The 21,832-nt window shown below is 45.5% G+C and overlaps 1 protein-coding gene across 3 annotated transcripts in view; it reads right to left on the minus strand.

Annotated features, from left to right (window-relative positions):
- Positions 1 to 21,832, minus strand: part of LOC107995708 (protein pangolin, isoforms A/H/I/S-like) — a 153,271-nt gene that overhangs the window by 100,894 nt on the left and 30,545 nt on the right. For all 3 annotated transcript variants that reach the window (XR_009829440.1, XM_062073579.1, XM_062073578.1), the window contains exon 3: positions 16,478 to 16,581. Coding sequence is in view for 2 of the 3 variants with exons in the window: in XM_062073579.1 (XP_061929563.1) it covers positions 16,478 to 16,581 (104 nt within the window). In the remaining variant the exon portion in view is untranslated. The remainder of the gene's footprint in view (positions 1 to 16,477; positions 16,582 to 21,832) is intronic.

Raw genomic sequence — 21,832 nt, forward strand, 5'->3', positions numbered from 1 at the left:
GTATTTTCACAACCCCTTCCTTCCTTACCTTACCTTTTCCCTTTTCCCCTCCCGCACCGCGAGCGCTTCTTCCTCCTCTGATCTTGAAACACGTTGCGGCCAACCTGAGAGGAACAGAGAGGGGAGCAGAGAGAGGGCTGCGAAGGGAAAACTTGGTCTGGTAGTTAGAGATTCTTTCTTTTTTAGCTGAAACTTGCCTCTCTCCTTCTCTCTCCCTGCCGCGGCAACAAAAAGAATCTGCTGTTGCGGAACGCACGCTCTCGGTGGTGGTGATACGCGTTTTCACCGGCGCGCAACCCCTTCCAGAAAACTGTTTAAACCCACCAGGCAGAATATTTTAATTGGAAGATCGCCCCGATTGCGTTGCCGGCCGGCTCATATAATTCCGGCGTCTCGGTGCATCTGCGATCCCCGTGAACAAAGTGGACAACGCGCGCCCTCTTCCCTCCCGAAAGCGGCGAGAGGCCGTCGTCGACGACTCCCTTCCTCCCCCTCCCTGGGATAACAGCGAAACGCTGTTATTTGCCGGGCAACAATGATCTCGCGCCACGTATTGCGCGCGTAGGTATACATGCAGCGCAGAGGGGGAGGGGGGCAGGTGCGAGAAGGTGAGTTTTTCATGCGAGGCGACGAAATTACTCGAGCGAGTATCAAACGTCGCGGCTTTATCCCCGGGCTTACAAAGAGAGCGAACGAGCACGGATTTCTTTAAAAAATAAATGGCCGCAAAGCGACCACCTTTTGACGAACGCGATCGAGATTATTCATGGCCCGGTGGGGTCGAGGCAACTCGGTTCCGCGCGGTGAATCTGAAATATTTTTTAATAATGATCCCCGAGGATCGATCGATTAAATAACGGATATCTTTGGGGGAAAAATTCTACTGGGATGATTTTGCGGACGATAAGTATCGCGATAAATAAATAAAATTGAAGAAATAAAAGAAGTACATGTGAGATAATATTTCGATCGAGTTGTAACGCGCGTGATAAGGAACGTTGTAAGAAAATGTAATAGCAGTTAGAGATATAAACGAGGCGGCGAATAGCGGGGTATGCTATTTCTATTCGCGGAGCGAATTGCTCGCAGAAAAGGCTGTGACCCGAAGACAAAGTGCGCGATACGCGGTTTTTCATTGTTCACCGTATCCTGAATACGATTCCTTGTCTTGTGTAGGATACCTTTCACAGCCAAGGAACACTCAGGTTGAGAAACACTCCTGCGTACAACGCGCAATACGTTATATTGTCCCACTACCACATTACAGTTCCCGAAACATTATATACGCTACTTAACGGCCAATCGATAGATCATTCTCTGCCGCGCATTTACATCTACGGGAGAAAATTTCCAAACGATGGAGTCATCGATATAAACGCGATTCCGAGAGAGAAAGAGCCGAGAGAAACGAATTTTCGTCTTTATTTACATCGTGAATGTAAGCAACGATTAATATGATTAATCCTGTCCAGGAAAGGAAGAAGAAGAAGAAGAGGAAAGAAGAAGGAAAGTGAGAACCGCTGGTTAAATTTTTATTACAAATTTCACAGGGGTCATCGACACGAAACGAGAGAGATCCATCCCAACGCATCCGCCATCTCCGCGTTGATCTTGAATTATCCCTCTTAATCGAGGGTTATATTCCATAAGCGTGGATAGAGGAGACAGGCGAAACGACGAGTAAGTAACGTCTTGGCGGCTGCGTTACCAACCGCACAATAAATTCCTTCAAACGTAATCCGCGGTGCGCGACACACAAGGCTCTCCACCGTACTATATTCACTTCTCAAGGTGAATGATGCAAATGCCAATGCGGTCGACGGTCTCTTTCAGCGGCGTGTGCAGCTCGTTGCATCCGTTCACTTCTCTCCGCTCCGTGAACCCAATAAACAAACGACAAACACTATTTTTATCTAATCGACTCTCCCAAACGATCGCATCTCGTCCACCATAGACTCATAGCCCACGCGTATAATTATATATATATTTACATATATATATATATATAATTTTGTATACAATTCGTAATAATTTTCACTTTTCCCCGTTCATCTTCCCGACTCTTTCCAATTTCTCCGAACTCTGGGCCCGAACGTCATATCCCGATCTCTCTCGAAATTCTCGAGGTCGCGACAGCGGCCTTAAGCCGACTCCTCGCTTCTGTAGTTCGCGCGCAGTCGAAAGCGCGGGCTGTTCGCGCTGTAATAACCGAGCCTCGTCGAGCCGTTTCCATTGCAAAACGTCGGGAAAAAGAAGGAGAAAACTGGCGGTGCGCCGCGGCCCACCCTTGCCGCCTCTTTCGCTCTCTCCTCCGTTCCACGCGTTCGTGTGTGTACGCGCGCGCGCACTTAGCATTTCCACCAAGAACGAGAAGCGAGATCGTTCCCTCCAGTTTTTGTCCCCTGCTGGAAAAAGACGAAGCGTCGTTTTCGCGGCCGGGAAAAGGTATCGGACAATTTAAGAAGGGCAACGTGCCAAAATCTCCATCGCTACCCTCCTCCGCTTCGATTGCTCGCAACGAGGGGATGGTTCCTCGACGTACATGTGTACACTGTCGCCCACTGAGAGGCCATCGCTCGCGTTTCACCTGCCCTCCTCGTAAAAACCGCGCTTTACGATTTCTCGAAACTGGCCGATCTTTTTTTCTTGCCTCTCCCCCGCTTTCCCCGGACACCGTCCAATGGAGGTACAATGTGGAGTGGCGAGGCGAGCCGAGCCAAGGACACCGACGAACCATGACCACGCGATCGAAACCGGGGGATGCAGCCGACAATGAGACGGACAGGTAACGATCCTCGTATACCTGGTCTGTGGCTGCAATTTCGAGTTGTTGCTACAGGGGGCTACAGGTGCCCTTTCAATGCTTCCGGGATTCCCGCGTTGCAAAAGAAGTTTGCGCGATCGATAAAGAAATCTTCTCGATATTTCCCTTTCGAGACGTTACTTCGGACGTTTCCTCTCCTTTTTGAAGGTTTGAAGGTTTGCGGGAAAGAATATATTATATAGAGTATTTGTGCAACTTTTTGCATCGTTTGAAGTCATTTTATGGAAAGAAACATGAATAACCGAATCGATCCGATCCGAGAAAGAAGAGGCGAGCTCGATTTGGCGTTCGACGCGATCGAACGAGACGTGTTTTCTATTTGAAGAACTCTGTCCGTCGTCTCCTCTCGCGTCTTTTCAAAGGGAGAGAAGTGGGAACCGCCTCTCTCCGTGCCCAAAACCGTGCGCCGCGCTATAAACTTCCTGCGGTAAGGAGCTTAAAATAACCACGTGGAGAAATAAGTGGCGGAAAGGGCGAGCCGGATCGTTCTTGTACTTCGATTAAAGGATTCCCTTTTTGCTCCCTCCTCCCCCCTTCGCTTCCGCGGAGAGAGTCAAATTCGTAGCCTCGATTATTGCCTCCGCACACACAATCCGTGTCCAATCCAAGCTTTTTCCACCTCCTTGGCAGATTTCTTGTCTCATTTTTATTTTCGGAAACGATTCATTTTTCTGTCCACCTTTTCTCTTTTCCCTTTCTTCTTCTTTTCCCCCCAAACTCGTTCCACGATCGATCGTTAACAAAGACACTACACGAGAATTCCGTGATTCAGGTTCGTTCAACTTTGGCCACGGACACTGCCGTATCTCTCTCTTCCTCTTCACACACGTTTCTCCGTCCCTATCTCTCTCTCTCGATGGACCGTGGAGAGGAGAGACCCACGAAAGCCGAAAAAATTCCACAGAGACGCCTGCAGTTCAATTTGTTCGCGGTTCACGCTTCGTTATTGGCTTTAAATCACGAACGGCAGTTTCGATCTGCGGGTGGTACCAACTTCTGTAAACAGGTTTGCCTCCCCGATCCGCGTGCTCCGTCCCGGGCCCGGCGCGACGCGCCAAGGCAAATTGAATTTTCTGCTAAAACAAAAGTCGACGCCAAGGTGTAAATTTTCTTCCCTTCCAGCCGTCCACCACCTGCCACCGACTCTGAAACGTTGAATCCTCTGGAAGGAAGGGTGGTGGAGACATATCCGTTCGATTCTCCATCAAAAGGAACGCTCCGTTAGCGATCGATCGAGTTGGTATTTTCTTTTTTAAATTAAATAGTGGAAAATATCGATCGGTATCTCTCCGTTCACGATTGATTTTTACCCTTCCTTTATCGAAACCCGCGATATATAAATTGACCGAGCTAGGGAAGCATTTACAACGATTCATTTGTTTCCGTATAACGGATAAACACACGTTTTTTCCCTTCACACCCCCAATATTAGAATCTCCGCGCTAAAGAGATAGCGATTACGCATACAATACCGTTCAAAAGTATTGGAAACATCAATCCGAAAACACCGTTGAATACATAATACTTAAACTTTAGAGATTAATCTTCCTTGTTTTTAAAAATTCTATTCCTCTATTTATTAATGACACCCTTCCTAATACGAGATTATTTTTCTCTTAGGAAAAAAAAAATGGGATTACAAAATTCACAGGTTTCGCGGGGAGCAAGGATATTCTTGAAGGACAGTGTACACGCGCACACGTACACGACAATCTCGTACATTTACTATTACTGTTATTACGAGATATCAACGAGCGTGCACAGCTGTCAAGCACGGATTATCTCCCATCCAAGCACCCGTGTCACGTGGCCAGAGAGTCCCATACCCGGCCTGTCCCACACCACGGACGTGACCCACTTGATCCTGTCCACAACACCCGTACTCCACACATAGTAGGCAAGAGACGACGGTAGCCGCCGATCTGTCCATCGATCGATCGATCGATTAATAAATATATATATATACATATACATATACATGCGCGCTATATGCAACGAGGAGTATTATCACGAGTGGCACGAGAAGTGTGCATTCCCAGCGTTCGAGCTGCCGCTAGAATTACGGCCGACATTGTCCCAGATTCTCGAACGGTGGCATACGGCCACGGATTCCCTTCTCCCATACAACCGAGCGGGTTCAGTAACAATACGATTTACGTCCGTACGCGCTCAGCTGGGGTACGCTGAGAGAGAAAGAGAGAGAGAGGCGGTTTTTCGCGTGCCACGCGGTAAGTCACCGTTAACGAGGCGTGAACGCGCCGCTGAATTACGATTGTTTTCCATTTAGAAACGCGAAACACCGCCGCCGGTGACAACGTTGCGTATAATACGCGTGGTATCGGCTCGCGAGCAATAATGGCTGCAGCTTTGAGGAGCACATATATATATATATAATGGGTTATAGAGCGGTGCACGATGCTTTACACTGATCGACTAATATGCATGCCGTTCCATCCGTCGATGACGAACCCGTACGAAGGGGGGAAGGAATAATGTGAGCGCTTCGCATGTATGGAGATATATATATCCCGGAGGAGTGTTACGTGTACGATGCTAATTTTTCATCGTACGTTGAATTATTAATCGGGATACGGGCGAAAGGGCGCGAAACCGAGCGTCCATGCGCGCGCGCGCGCACACACACATGCCCCCTCCCCTCCCCTCAGCGCGAGATTAAAGAAGTCGGGAAAGATCGGGCGAAGAAGGGAATCGAGAGCGCGCGAAATTGAAACCCGTATTAACCCCGGCGCCACTCCCTTATAAATATTCCGTGTAACGATGCCTCGCGCTAGATTGATTTCCCAATTAAATGTAAATGAACGAGTAGTAGCCGAGGCTGTGGGTGGAGGAAAGGGGGATGACGGTGGGGCCCTGGAACGAGTTTTATAATGTCCAGTTGCGGGAAGGGAGGGGTTGAAAATCGTAGAGCGATCGGCGCATCGTGGCCGGTCAATAAATTAATTATTCCGCCCGGGGAGGAGGAAGAGAGCATATATATATATGCTGTTTCCATCCCCTCTCCTCCTCGACGACGATTTATGACGATTCTCCTTGGTATTTATCTCGGCTCATTTATCGCGACGAAAATTTGCCCCGTCATCGGCCTTTCTTTCTTCTGTCTTCCCTTCTCATTCGAAACCAACGATTTTAACGATTTTTTCTCCGATATCTCGATATCATTTTCCTCGATTTTATTATTCTTTCGCGAAACGAAATCGAGAGTTTCAAGAATAACGAGCAATAATCATAGAATTGAAGAGCTTAAAACTTTCTTTCTAGGATTCCTCCACGATTAATCACGCGTGATCCCCCGCAATTGTCGCGAATCGTTGGAAGAAGGGAGGGGTGGATAATCTGAAGATGGAATCTTGGAAGGCGTCGGGAACGCGAGCGATCTGTTTGCCGAGATAGGAGGCGAGATTGTTATTTACAAAGAAGAAGTCACCGGGATGATCGTGTTTTGTGGAGGATGGCCAGGGCCATCGCAAACATTTCGGCTTCCGTTTTCAGGGTGGTTAGCTCTGGCCATTCTCCCGATATTCACCGGGGCCTCCCACCCCCCGGGTATTTATTCTGGCTCATTTGTCCCTCGGGAACCACCGCGTCATTCCAGCCAGGGAGAACCTTTTTTTCCTTTCCTTCTTTCTTTTCTCCACTCTGGTATTTCGAAGGTCTCAGGTGTTAACTAAAAACCTAGCGCGGTGTGCTGGACCGACTTAAACGACGCGAGACGTTTGGAATCCGTTCATCCACGAAATTCCGACGGAGGAGCCGGGGAGGAGAGAATAAAAGGTTTTCCCTCGAACGGAGGGAAGTCAGGGAAAATTCTTCTTCGAAGCTGGATTATCATTCGAATCCATTAGTACGTGGACTCCTATTTTCAAAATATTCACAAGTGATTTCTGGATATTTGTATTCGTAAATATTTCAGAGAGAATTTATTTAAAACATTTTCGAGTTATAAGCTGTCCTTTCAATTTTTTCATTCCAATCTCAATATCGAAAGGATGCTCGAAATACTTTTTGATACTACTGAAAATTTCCACTTGTATTTTCATTTCTAACCCACCTATCTCGTCCCAACATCCTATACATGTATACACAGGTATATTCTCGTGATCATAAATGGAACGTAGAAAGGATATTTCGCGTCGAGACGTCGCGTCGTTCTCTTCTTCATCTTCTCTCCATTTCCCTTTATTTTTTCTCTCTTTCAAATCGTACCTCTCCTTCGTCGACGCTCGTTCTAACGGCCGGCTGCCACTAGTCAAAGAACGACGATACATCTTACACGCGCGCACGGTAAATCTGAGAGAACGTGAGCACGAAAGAGAGATCGAGAAACCCGTTCAAAAGTAATAGCCGGGTCGTTTCAGCTAGATGAACGATCGGCAGCGAGCAAGGATCTTACGCGTGCCGTAAGACTTGCGTAATATCGTCGGGGAGTAAACGGGATTTCCTGAAATCCAGGCTCCTCGCCCCGATTACGTGCAACAACACATCCTCTCCTCGTCCCGTGGCGGAACGGGCGGCCGTCCAATGCGAGCGCGGGAATGAAATAAATTTCTGGCGGCCGGGTATTCTCGGTGACGCATGCTCGTCGAATTGCCGCCGCTCCTCCCGTAATGAACGGGAGAGGATTTGTCGAGAGCGGTGCGCGCGATTCGAACTCGTCCCGCCTGGCAAAAATAACTCGTGGCTGGCCGAAAACGACGTCGACGGGAAGGGGGGGCATTTAGAAAAATGCTTTGGGACGACTTTCTCTCTTTTTCTTCTTTAATATCGCATCTAAAGAATCTTTCGTTCGAATTCGAATCTTTCATATTATACCAATTCCTTTATCGCAAATTCTTTTGTACCTCTCGTCCATTCTTTCGATAAATAAATATATATATATATATATTTAAGTGAAAAGCAAAAATACTCGAATGAGTAAGTTTGGACGATTCGAAAAGCCCGCGGCCAATTTTCGGCGGGAGATTCGTATCTGCGCATCTTGCGAATGTTCCCACGTTAAACCAACAGACAGGACAACAATTAGCAGGGTTCCAGGGACAAGAGGCTAGAAAGAGAGAGGGGGGAGGGAGGGAGAGCAAGAGCGTGCGTAATGGAGTCGCGTATCGCGCGGCCATCTTGGCATTAACGGCCCACGTGGTATTATCCCTTGAAAAAAAGGACAATCCCCGTGGTTTCTCTTCGTGTATATACCCTTGTGTGTATATATATATATATATAGAGAGAGAGAGAGAGAGAGAGAGAGGAGAGAAGGTTTGGTCAGGTACTTAAACACAAAAGTACTTAACCAAGAACATCGAAACTAATGGCGCCTTCGCACCAGGTAAAATTTTGCGGTCGTAGGAGGAGGGTGAAGGAGGTTGCCCGTTTTCTATCTCGTGTTCCATCATCCGTGGATGGAACCACAATTCAAAAGATTACGACCTTCGGAACGGAATTCTTTCTATAATTTTTTCCCTTTTCTTTTACTCCTCCTTTTTCCTCCTCTTCCTTCTTCTTCTTCTTCTTGGGCTTGCGTATAACGAGGCCAGGGATGGGACACGAAATTCCTGGGCCCAACGAATATATATAAATGACTCCTCTCGAAAATCCAATCGAGCAGCATGACGAGATAATACGCGTGAGATCGACCTCGAACGCGAATGTTTCCTTCTGTTTCTCCGATCCACGGGCGCGAGCTTCGTCATCCTCCATCTATTCAAGCCGTCCGATCAATGGACAGAATTGCCTCGTTTCTGGGCTAAGACAGACACGCTTCTGAAAACTGCTTCAACAATTAATCGAATAATCGCTCTCCCTCTCCCTCAAATCTGACAAAGATTCCGCCAAAGATGGAAGAAGAAGAAAAAGTCCGCAATGGAGGAACAAAAAAGGAGAAAAAAGAAAGAAAGAGGAGAGAAAAAGGGGAAGAAAAAACTGTTCCCACGAATTGAATGCCGCTAGGAAAAAGTACCATTCCAGACAACCCTATTACCCATCGAATGGAGAGGCAGGAGATCCAAGAACGGGAGAGAAGAAAAACGGGGAAAAAGCCGGACAAAGGGGAAACGTAATTCGACAGATCAAGATATAGACGGTGCACCATTCGACTACGGATCTATCTAAATCGCAGGACCGTCCTCTGGAGAAGGAAGGATTCGGTGTATTCTCGGGCAAAATCTCCGTCGTTCCGTTCCTACTTCTTTGAGGAGAAATTTCTCGAGGCCGGTTAGTATCGGCTCGCCTAATACGGCGAAGAAAAGCCCCGTATTCCCCCTTCCCACGGGCTAGACTCTGTTGGACTGATTGGCAAACAATTAGCAGGGAGGACGGCGCGAGAAGGGCACGATGAAGCACTAAACGCGGGACAGAGGCGTGTATCACGCCGGGCATCTTTGCGTCCGTGAACGTCCTCTGCGCGTGTGTGCGACCACTCTCGCACCCCCTCTCCCCTCCTTTTCTGCCGCTCGTGTCTCGAAACAATGAGAACAATGCCGTTGGTCTTCCGCCGGAGCGGACAGACAAAGCCCGGCTCCACGACAAAACCATCGTCACCATCGTCACCATCTCCCCTCCCCTCCCCTCGTGCCTCGATTCATCTATGGGCCTCAGGTTAAGGAATGAGTCGGGCCCCGTCGAGACGGCCTCGAAGACGACGTTTCTTTCATCCACTTTTCCATTTCATTTTCATTTGCAATTTCATCCTCGAATTTATTCCTTCTATTTATACGGCTGGATGCACACGCGTTGTAATTACGTGAAATTTAGAATTAGAATTCGATACGAGACAACAGTAATAATAATAATAATAATAGTATAACTGTTCCAGAATATCGCGGGATAAGAATTAAAGAGGAAATCGTTTTTCAATTCATGGTACGATCACACGCGTGGGTGTACGCGTCCCACGGTAAACACGTGAAGGCTAGAAATAGTTGCCGAGGGGGGAGGATAGAAAAGAAGGGAAAGAGGAAGGCGCGACAACATGCTACGTTGCCGCGCTCATTATATTGTTTTGAATTAAGCGCGCCGTTGGCCGGGCTGTGTTTTAATATAAGGGTTTTGGATTTCACGTGCATCCATCCACCGACCCCAAACCCCCTCCCGCGCCCCGCTCCCCCAAAAACCTCCCCCAACGGGCGGCAGCTTTCCAGGGCGCAGAACGTAGAACTCTTCCCCCTCCGCCTATCTCCCCATCTTCCTCCCCCGCGAAACTGCACTCCGATACGCCCGTTATTTTCAGCAACCCCGTCGAATCGAGTCCTTTTTAATTGGTGGGACGTTTCCGCGCGCACACACGCACGCACAATTTTTCTCTCCGTTTCGGCTCGTTGCTCTCCATTTCTCCACCGTTGTTTTCTCGAATTGGGCGCACGAATTTCGAAGGCATCCTTCCTTCCCTCGTCGTGATCGATGTCGATTCGTCGACCACCGACGACGGTGACAACGACGTTTTCGGAAGAACGTTGGGAACCGCGCTAAATGGCGAAAAGGCGCGCGATCCCCGCCCTACGACGTATCGATCGTTTTCAGAGCCGTGTTTTTCTTTTTTTCTTTCCCTTCCTTTCCTTCGTTTCGTTCGAAGAATCGTCGAACAACGATTCCTTTATCATCCGGAATCGTAACTGTGAATCTCTCGTGCGTATTTTTTGGACCATCGTAACGATAAAACTGTTGATAAAATTGTTGATTGAGAATCTTTCTTTTCCCTCTCTCTCTCTCTATCTCTCGTTCGATCCGTGAGAACGAATCGAATTTTTATCTTTACCGGTATTTTTACGAGGAAGATGGAATACGATTTGAATTCAAGGCAAGTTTTATTTGTTGAAAATCGTTGGCAAGATTGACCACACGTTCCACCACGATCGATATACATATCGATACTTGTAACGGGTTTCAATCTTTCGTGTATTCAGAGTGTGTTGCAGCAACGCTTTGTATTTCTCTTTCTTCCCTTCTTTCGTCCAATTCCAATAAACGTCCGTCAATAATTACGAGACACCGTGCTCAATCGTGATAAAATAGTTGTAAGATAATAATAAACTATAAAACAGCCCCTCGAGATGAACGAATCACAATAAACGGACTGCAAAGAGAGAGAGAGAGAAAAAAATGCTCTCCGTTAAAGAATGCAGTCCAATTTGCACGCGACTTCCTAAGAATCTGCGAGCAGATTCCTGGCCACCTAATTGCCATTTTACGCGCGGCCTTTTATCGTGAAAGCCCCGGCCACGAAACAGCCCCGGTTGGTGCAAGGCTCTTCAAAGGCGTTGCCAACCCACTTTGTATTCCGCGAGGAACGCCGCCACGAGGTACACGCGTTGTGTTTAGCAAATTGTCGCCACCAGCGGCCGCTTAATCAGCAGAAAATCGCACCTGCGATCCCCGCGCCCTCTCGATACTCAGCCCCCCCTCCCGCCCCTGGGGAACTACTAGCTCGATCTCGCGGCGCACGTGGTTTCGTGTCGGATAGGCGCATGTTCCAACATTCCTTCGGAAACGCGCTCGAAATCGTTGGCATCGTGTCGTTAACGCGTTTCTAATCGGCTCACGGACACCTTGGGAAACCGAACCATTTTTACGAGGCGGGAATCAGAATTCTCCCTCTCTTTCTCTCCCTTTGTGCTCCTCTTGCCTCTTTCCTCCGCTCTCGGGAGAGTTTAAAACTGTCGCATCCGAGGGGGACGAAAATAGAATGGCGGGTTGGATGGAAACAGCAGAGTCCACTCTTTGGATTCTACGGGCGGAGAGCGGATAAAAGTGTGAAAGCGTGTGAAGGGGGAGGAGCACGGAAATTGCAATTGCGTTTATGGAGGATTTGCACGTTTCGCTCAAATTGTGTCACATTATTAATTTTATACTTTGTGAAGGAAACAGGCTTCGTCTGCGCCGTTCTTTTGTTAAGTACTCCTCGTTCGAGGATTCGAGCGTTTTTCAATTTTTCTTCCTCTTTTTTTTTTCACGAGACACGATTTTGGACGACAGTTATTCGACACTTGTAGATTAATAGGTAATAATCTGTCTAAAAATAAATAATAAATAAATAGGGAAGCTCGTTAATTATTTTTATAACTCGAGTTACGAATTTTATGAATCACGAAAAAATAATTTTCGACTTACACTTAAAGGACGAAACGATACTCGAATAACTCGTCGAGAACTTCGTTCCAATCGAACTAATTTCACGAAAGCTTAATTATTCAAGAAAAAGTGACCCATCCAACAACACAACGCGTATCATTACCCGAAAGAGAAGAGCGTAAAAGAGAAGAAAAGGAAAAAGAAAAAGGCCAATAATCAAGACTGGGAGCGTCCATTGACGGATTGTCCACGGTCCCGTGCCCCTGTTCCTGAAAGATCGAGCGCGACAGCGGTTCATTCACGGGGGCCCGCCGTGTTTGTAGTCGAATTTCGGGGCGAAACTGCTTTCGCGCCCATTTTTGTCGGAGGCAAGCGTGCAAGCGAGGGTTCGTCGCCGAGACACGCTCGTTGTCGGAAATAACGACATAATGACATGGTGGAAGATGAGTGCCCGAGGTAGGTAAATCCGAGGCAAGGGTACGGGCCAAGGGTGCGAGCAGGACGGCGGGGAGAGAGGGAAAGAGAGGAGCAGAGCGGCGGGCAGAGGTGTGGTGTCCGTGAGAAAGGTAAGAAAGGTAAGAGAGGGAGACGCGTGCGTGTGAGGCGGGATGACGGTGTGTGCGCGCTCACGGAGTCGGAAGCGTCGCTGGCCATCGCTGGGTAGGCCGGCGGTGGTTCATCAAGCGGTTGAGGAGAGCTCAATAGCCACTCTCCAAAGTCCCTCTGCCCGCGTCACGCAAACCCTTTATCGGCGACTCGGTCTAATTTTATTTACGGTTCATCGGCGACCAATTGGAAAATAATTAGAGAGAAGCCCGATTTTTCCATCTCTGCCCTCGAACTCGTACTTTTCGAGCAGGATGTTTTCTCGGAAATTATTTTGTTCCTTTTCTGAATTGAAAATTTTACTGGAACAGTTGAATAGTTTGACCGACGCGAGAAAGACACGAAAAATTAAGATTCAATTCGTCGTTTCTTTCTCGAGAAAATTATTATTCGTTCCCCCAACGGAATGGGAAAGTCGCTTATCCCATTCCTTTTTCTTCTTCTCCCGTCACTTTATCGGTCTAATTTTACTTATGGTTCATTGGCAACGATCAGGCGTGATTTTTCCATTAGAAAATTCACGGAACGTTGCATCGGCTGATATCTGCACGTTTCACAGAATCGATGCACGAACGAGTTTCTGGGTAATTATCCGAGGCAAGTAGAATGTTCGAAATGCGGAGAGTAATATTTAGTATCGGGTTAAATGCACCACGGGTGGTATCGCGGGCTCGTTGAGGAAATCTGAATCGAAAAGTGGAACGTAATAGAGCCGTCTCGTAATAATAATAATTAACCGAGTTATTAAAAGAAAAATATATAATTCGAGTATTCCAAGCCTCCGTATTTCTATTTTCCATCGTAATATACATTCGAAATTGTTCCTCGACTTTCGAAATTGATAAAGATCACTTCTCGTTACAAGAAGCATTTATCTCGTTCGAAATTTTGAAAATTCTTAAAACGGATAAATTCGATAAGTAACCATTAATTTTCCATAAACGAGAGAAAAAATCGAACCTGCGAAAAGAATCTACAACCCGTCATTTACGTTGTATATTAATCTCATTAAGCCTGTGCTTAACAAACCGCTACGTATCAATCCAGAAAACCAATGATCCGGAGAGAAGGATTTTTCGCTTTTCACGCGTCGCTGTATAACATAATTTTATATATAACAAAATCGCCAGGAAAATATTATACGGAATATCGGGAAATTTTCGAACGAAGCCCAGGTGCGAACGTGTTAACCAGCCCCCGTCAACTGCATCGCCGATATCCACCATTTTATTTTATAAACGCAAAACGCGACGAACGAGATGAATGAAATCACACGCTGTTCGAGCTAACTCGACTGTTTAAGTGTACACGCGATGACTGGGCAGCTAGTTTCGCCTGACTCGATCCGACACTTGTCGCGGTTCACTAATTTTCACCAGCCTGTATCTTATCTTTATTTACCATAATACCTAATATATATATATATATATTAAAGAACGTTGGCAATATAGCAAGCAAGATTCATACGTTCAAAAAGAAAAGGAAGGTGTAAGAGAAAAAGTGTACTCCATGTCTAAAGGAGGAAGAGTCATTACTGCCATTACTTCGTCACCCTTTCCAGACGATCGTCGACGTTAAGCATGATCAATACGAGGCGAATCGCGGAAAATTAATGCCCGTCTCGTGGCTGCGGCAGCGGCTCATCGAGCGTGAAGAATCGACGAGGAGGAAGAACGGGTTCGCGGGCGATCCCTCTACCCACTCGCTCTCGACCGAGCGAGATGATACGAGAGAGAAAGAGATTAAGGGCAAATTTCAATCATCACATCTTGAAGAGATTTAAAAACGGTGGAAAGGTGCGTTATCTCGCAGATTTGAAATAAATTCGAGGTAAAGAGATAAATAAAACTATGAAAAAATTCTCATTCGAATGCACCTACGTATCTCTCTTTATCGAGAGATACACGAGTAAACTTTCTTATTTGAAAGTTTGTATATGCATATAATTAATTCCAACGTTCCTCGATTACTTTCATTGTATCGAAGATTTCGAAATAATCCAAGTTTTTCTCAAGCACCATAATAGAGATATAACATATAAAATGGAGAGAAAAAGAGAGATCGACGACGTATCACACGCTCGGCACCGAATCGGCCCAATTTTGCCCACTATTTAGCGACGCCATGCCTCACCGCGGTCAAATTAGCCGTCTGCAGCGAGCACGCGTGGATACACCCCATCCGGCGCAGCAACAATGCCACTCGCTCGCGTGTGATACACGTGAATCTGCAAATTTCATTCATCTGGACGGTGGGCGGGGGAGGTATGGCTCTCTCGATTTTAGCCGGCTTTTTTAACCCGTCGAAACAAGCGTCGACACCTATGGCGTGTGTCTCGTTTCCCTCCCCCCCCTCTTTTCCCCGATTTCACGCCGATCCTCGTTAAACTCGCCATTGTCACGTACTTTCGATGTAAATCATTCGCGAAACAAGTTCTCTCGAGCACGACCGATTTCCCGTGTCCGATAAACGAGTACGAAAAATGTTTGCACAGTGGCGTGTGCAAAAAATTCTTCTGCTTCTTTTTCCCTTTTTTTTTTTTTTTAATGCCGGATTTTTCTGCTTTGTTATAAAAAAAGAGAAAGGGAGAGAGAGAGTAATTTGGGGATTTTTTTGTACTCTTCTTTATTCGATCGATTCGATAAATTTGCTCGTTTGTTAGTTAGATTCGTGGAATATTTGTCGTCGTTGCGGTTCGGCTTTTGGATCGGTCGAGGGCGATTTCGAAAACTATTAGCTGGCGCGGTGTGAAATAGCTGCTCGTTCAGATCAGTCTGAAAGATACACATGAATCGGTCGACTCTCCATCTTTTCCAAGAATACGAATATGATACCTCTTATTACTCTATCTATTGTAACGTATATAATCTACACGGGTGTATCGACGTTTTATTTCACAGTAAAAAAAAAAAAGAAAAAAAATGTACACACGTATAATTTATAATCGTCGTCATCGAAAATTGCAAGCGAAACGACAGAAGCGTTACGCAACTTTTCAGCCGTTCGTCGGATCGAGGTTTATTCCCGCCGAGGAAATTCGCGCTCCGACATTAATATTCGTTAAAATTCCGGCGATCCTCGTTCACGGAAGAAAAACCTTTCCGCCCGACCAGTCCCGCCGCATAAAACCGACTTGTTTCACGCACACAGTTTTAAACCGCGGAACGAATTCCATTCGCGTAATCGCCAACGCGGCTAATTGCTCGCAATATTTCCAATTCGCGCCAAATGTGTGCATAGAGAGAGAGAGGGGGAGACAAAGCGTCGACGAGCCAGTTTCTTCCTTCTTCCAGGCGGAGGGGGAAAAAATTGAGAAACGGAGAGAGAAGATGGCGGATTAATAATTTAGAGGCGTCGCGGAAAGAGAAACAATTCTAAGCGCCGTTTCCATCGCCGGCACTTTATCATCGGGGGGACCAAACGCGCGAACGTTCGCTCGTAAATAAATCGTGAATCCAATTTGTGGCCGCCATAAATCAATACGGGAATCACGATCCTCAAAGGGCGAGGAGAGAGAGAGAAAGAGAGAGAACTCTTCGACTCTGACAGACCGGAACCGGCGACACGATCGCGTTCTTCCTTACACGATTCAACGTTTAACAGGGATCCGAAATAGAATCTTGTATTCGATCTTTATGTTCGAGAGTTGGATCGGTTTCCTTTCGAGATGAGAAGAAAAAAGTGTCTCGGGATGAAACGCATGTTCCTTGATTTTTCTTTCTTTTTTGTACGAGTTCTAAAGACAACTATAAGCGAAGCAAACTTCATTTATATAAAGTTTAAGAGTGAAATTCACGAAATCTTGCGTTGTGTTTAAATAAAGGCCAGAGAATTTTCAAAAAAATCTCAATCGTTAGGAATAAAAATCCCGGCAAGGGGGAAAGTTTCGAAATCCCTCGTCGATTCGTCCTTGAGCTCTTTTCTTCGGACAGGTAAAACGATACGGGAAACAATAAAATGATAAACACTCACCATAGACACAGGAATGGGTCCTCCGGCGCCATTGGGGTAAGGATACGGCGAGACGAGGTAGCCCATGTTGAACGATGAGGTATGTGGCGTCGGATCCACCTTACCTGTTCGAAAAAGGAAAAAAGAAAAAGAGAACAGGTGAGCACGTCAGGCTGGTATTGGAAATTATCGAAAAAACAGATCTCGATCGTGGGCCCCGTTAGGCGGGACCATTCTTAACACTTAACTCCGAACCTATCGTTGTGACGGTTCTTTAATAATCTATCTTTAATTGAAAGATATACGCGTTTTCGAGGGAAAATGTACGCGAATATTCTCCTTTTTTTTGTTTATTTATTTAAGATCCAACCTCGTCCGGCATAATTTTCATTTAATCGGAATTTTTAATCCTACTCCACGGTTCCTTGAACCATTTTTTCCTTCGATCCAAATCTTGTTTCCTTCGAATTAAAAATGTTGTTCACTTTTGCAGAAAAATTAATTAAATAATGTAGGAAAGAATTAGATATATGTAAATGTAATACACGTGCACGAATTTCGCTTTGAATCATTTTCGATCCAATCTTGCTTCCTTCGTTATTTATTAAAAATATTATTCGGCAAAAAAAATTTTTATTATTTGCACGATTATTCAAAGCTCGAATATTAAATGAAATTGGTGAACCACTTTTGATTTTACCTCTTTTTAAAAAGATACTTTTGAAAAAAAGAAAGGAGCAACAAAAATTAGCACAATTTCCTTTCTTTTTATCATAGTACCAAACGACTCTATTCGTTCAAACGAGATCAAAAACAGTAATAGGGATCGAAGAATCCAATCCCCTTTTTTTTCGTTAAATATGACACGACGTATTATTTTCCCATCATTTCCACGATATATATCATCGTGCAGGATTAATCCGAAAAAAAGATACGAAGTGCAAAAAAACACGAAGGCTCTGCGCCGGCAAGCGTGAAAAATCCAACGAGCCTTTTCACCCATCGAAGTTTATCTTTTCACGCTTATCCGGCGTAAACGGTCTTCGAATAATTATATCCGACGATTTCCCTCCTGGCAATTAAACGCAGCTACCCGCACGCAACGAGCGTACACGGATCCGAGCCGTTTCGTGTAGCACCCAATCTTCCACGCTGCTACGTTTACATTAAACCAGTTTCGTTTAATGGATTTAATTCGCGCGCGCTTAGCAAAACCCAGGGAGAACTCGTTCGGGAGGGGACATCGAAACGATAGAAAATCGCGGCGCTCTTCAACTCCATCTCAAGGATCTGGGGAAAATTGGCGTGCGATGAATGTCTGCCTCGCTTCGGTTGTAACTTAATAACCGGGCTTTGTTTTTTCCCTTTGTTATAAGTGTGAATTCGCCGATTGATGTTAATTTATAAATGCGATTAATCTTCTTGGCGTGTAACGCAGTTGACGGCAATTAATTGACGATCGCGTGACAAACGAAAGACTATATGCCTGGCGTAAATGTACGCTATTTTCAAATTTAAATTCAACATATATCCGGCTAAATTACTAACAAATTACAATACTATCGATCTTTCGAACGTCCGTCAAAGATGTCTGCTCGAGCAAGCGAAAAAGGAAAAGGTAAATTAGGTTTAACCAAAAAGACCATTTGCCTAATTGCCTAAGAAATAACCCTTAGACGAAGAAATACAGGAGAAACCTTTCGAGTTTATCCGTTCCGCGAAACTGGATCGCGTGGAACAACAAGAATCCGCCACGAAGGACTCCCGCCAAGTGATACCGATCATCTTTCTGGGCCCGAGAGCTCGGTCCCGATCCGCTCAAGGCGGATCCCCGAGCGAGGAGAGAGAGAGAGAGAGAGCACTCGGTCCCCGTTCCGCGAAACTCGATCGTTTCGAGAGGTAGAAACCTGCTTTCAGGATTCGAACTGATAACTATCGTCTCTCTCTCGTCTCTGCCTCCCTTCGAGGAGTTAGGGATCGGCCCCTTCCTTCCCCTTCCTTTCAGGGGGCCTGAGATGTTATCAGGGGGAGCGACGAGTATCTTTAGGTGATCGGCAACGCCATTATTTTATGGAGAGAGGGAGAGAGAGAATCATCCGGTCGCGGTCAGGGTAGCGGCCGCTATTAAGTCGGCCACGATAGATCGCGAACGCCACCAGGCTTCTTTACCGACCGAGCTATGAAAAAGGGGTGTATTGGTTCGATCTTGAGTCTCTCGCTTTTGAACAGATTTCTGTTACCTATTTATATTGTAAGCTCAATAAATTAGGCGATAATATATCGTTGCATGTTCTTCCCATTTTTAATCCTTTCCTTCCGAAGATTAGCGAAATGGAAAATCCAGGCTTCCTTCATCGACACCCGTGGAAATGGGTCGTAACGGCGTCGCGAGCGAATCCGCAACGAAAGCAACGCGACGACAGCGGTGGACGGTAGTGATAAATCAGTCGAGCGGCCGAGAGCCGCGCGGTTAATTAATACTTCGGCAAAGAGCGGTCTGAACAGGCCGCGCGAACCTCGCGTCGACCATGAAAGAGTTAATTCTTCGTTCTTCGGTGGCCGACTCGCGGGGAAGAGATGATCTCGATCGTCCCCCGTGCCTGCGGGACCGTTGACCTTTTCCACAGCGCGAGCGGGTTCCGAGGCCTCGACTTTATTAAACCGTGGCGAGCTTAGAGTGGATATTTCGATACTTTCTCCTTGTGGAGAACTGTTTCCGTTCGTATATCTGATTCCGTATACGCTTCGCTCGACTCAAGCATCTTGAGAAAAGATATTCTCAATCGGATTCATATTGGGAGAATTAAATGTATGAAGATTATTTTTATACTAGAGGATGTTCGATGCAATTCGAGTTTAGATACAAGTTTCCAGATACGTGTAAAAAATTTCATTCATGAAATTCATCGTTGAAACGCGTCGACGTTTCTTTTGAATAAATAACGTTCCCTCACGCAAGATGTATACATTGATAACTTGAAGCCGTGCAGAAACGTCATGTGATGGATTACGTATCGTAATTGTGCTTAACTTTGAATAATATTATCTTGCACAGCGATAATATATATATATATATATATATATGCCATGGTCGAGATTTTTCCATCATATTTAACCTCTTAATATATTAAATCCATCCATAAAAAAAGATTTCTTACGATACAATTTCTCCAAAAAAAAAAAACTTCCAAAAGGAACCTCATAAACTCTTCTAAATTACAATCTCGACTCGAGCACGCCATACGGCTGGCCCTGTGCACGCTTGTTTACGCATCGATTAATTAATTTCATCCGAACGCGCCCCCTATATATATATGTATATATATACACACACATATGTATATATCCACGAGGATTAAACGGTGATCGTCCACGTCGAACGGAAAAAAGGACGAAAACGAGCGAAATGTAACTTATTAAGACGCGGACAGGCGCGAAGACCGTGCCGCATCGGCGCAATTCACACGGACTGCGGACGATTAAATTGTCAGCTACGCGCCTCTATAAATAACGCGACACGCAGCCACTCGAGTTGCTCACGCACGCGACATACCGGGCGCAGGAATCCTCGTTTCACCGCGATGAAAACCGTATTTCGCCCCGCGGTGATCGCGACGCGGAGCAAATAGGCTCCGCTTTTAAACGGCAAGTTTTATCCGGGCCGCGCGCCGCGGATAAAATCGCCGTTTAAATCTCCCGCGAATTTGTCCCGGTTTAAACGTGCCTCGTAAAGCTCGCGTTTTATTGGTCGGGGTAGGAGGGGAGGGGAGGGGGTTACGATCGAGCGGGGCCGCCATTTTGACTCGTGATAAATCGGAACAGCTGAGGACAACTGTTGAACAGCACGGATTTCGGGCGATTATGCGTTCGAATTTCTTGGAAAAATTCTTGGAATAAAACGACTATCGCGCGCCTTAGGTAATTCTTGTTGTTGAATCCTGAGAAAACGCGAGAGAGTACGTTGTTCGAAGAATGTGTTTTTGAGGGGATTTTTAAATAAGTTAAAATAAGTTTATAATACAAAGTTACGTATCTTGCATATAAATCGTAATTGTTATATCGAATGAAAAATATATCATAACTGATGGAAAGGATACAGTTCTTTTATTATGTATAAATAATATACATCACGATTTCTCGTTAAAATTTATGTAAAAATTTTTATCAATAATCATCAATTTTGTTCTTGATTATATTTAAAATAAAATTCGAAACAGATCTTTTTATTTTATTAATCTTTAATTCACTTCACAAATGTTACACGTACGCGAACGGTTAATATATTCCCCAAATATTTTTCCCCTAATATTTACACAATAATAAAAAGCATTATAACAAAAGAGATTAAACAGCGGCCGGAAAAACGGTATAAAAATTGTCAAACATCCAAGCATCAACACGGGAATCCCACGAATTTATGAAATATTCTATGCCAGATTTACTAGCAAAAATATATATATGTATATGTGTATATATACATATATATAAACATATATATACATATACATATACACACACGTACGTCCCATAGTGAAAATTCACCGTAGCCCGCCTGTCCGCGTATTAATATTAAATTCATTTTATTTTATGGACATTTTACAACAAAAATTAATCGGGTATCCATCGCGCGTTAACTACACGAAAATAATTGAAAATTGTAAAACACGTCAACGAGATTATTTTAAAACGAGAACGTTTTATACAGATAATCGATACATACACACATACGTATATATACTTTTTCTTTTTTTCTCGACAAATTTTCATCGGATCGGACACGCGTAAAGCGGAGGAATGGAACAATTTTTCTCGCCCTATCCACGACTTGGAGAGTTCCTCGCTCTTTCCAAATGCATATCCTGTGCACATGTGCGCCACACTCCTCGCGCCAAAGTTTATTGCCAACCCGGCCCCCTCCCTCCCTGCCACTCTCCTTCCCTCCCTCCTCCCTGCTTCCCGCCACATCCTTTCCATCACGATCACCGATGCCTCCACCTCCACCACTCGTCCTACACTGCGTTCCATCGGCCTTCCACACGATCCGTTGCACCGTCTCTCCAACACTTCGTGCCCGTGTTTCTCTCGCTCCTTTTAACCACGCCACTCCTCCTTCCTCTCCCGCGGCTTTGTTTACCTCGCAGTCTTGTTGGAATAATACTTGTGCTCGGTAATTATAGATAGACCGGCGCTACGACCGAGGCCTCTGTCCGTCGTCGAAGGAAGTCGGCCTCCGTACGATTACGTCGTAATCGGAGACGTGCGCATCCATTTTTGACGGATCCTTTCTTCTTTAATTTTTCAACTCAAACAATTGCCGATTTATTCTATCGCGTGAAAACAAAAGAATAGACGTATACCTGTCTTCGATTAACGAAA

The sequence above is a fragment of the Apis cerana genome, linkage group LG4 (genome assembly GCF_029169275.1).
Source record: "Apis cerana isolate GH-2021 linkage group LG4, AcerK_1.0, whole genome shotgun sequence".
NCBI lineage: Eukaryota > Metazoa > Arthropoda > Insecta > Hymenoptera > Apidae > Apis > Apis cerana.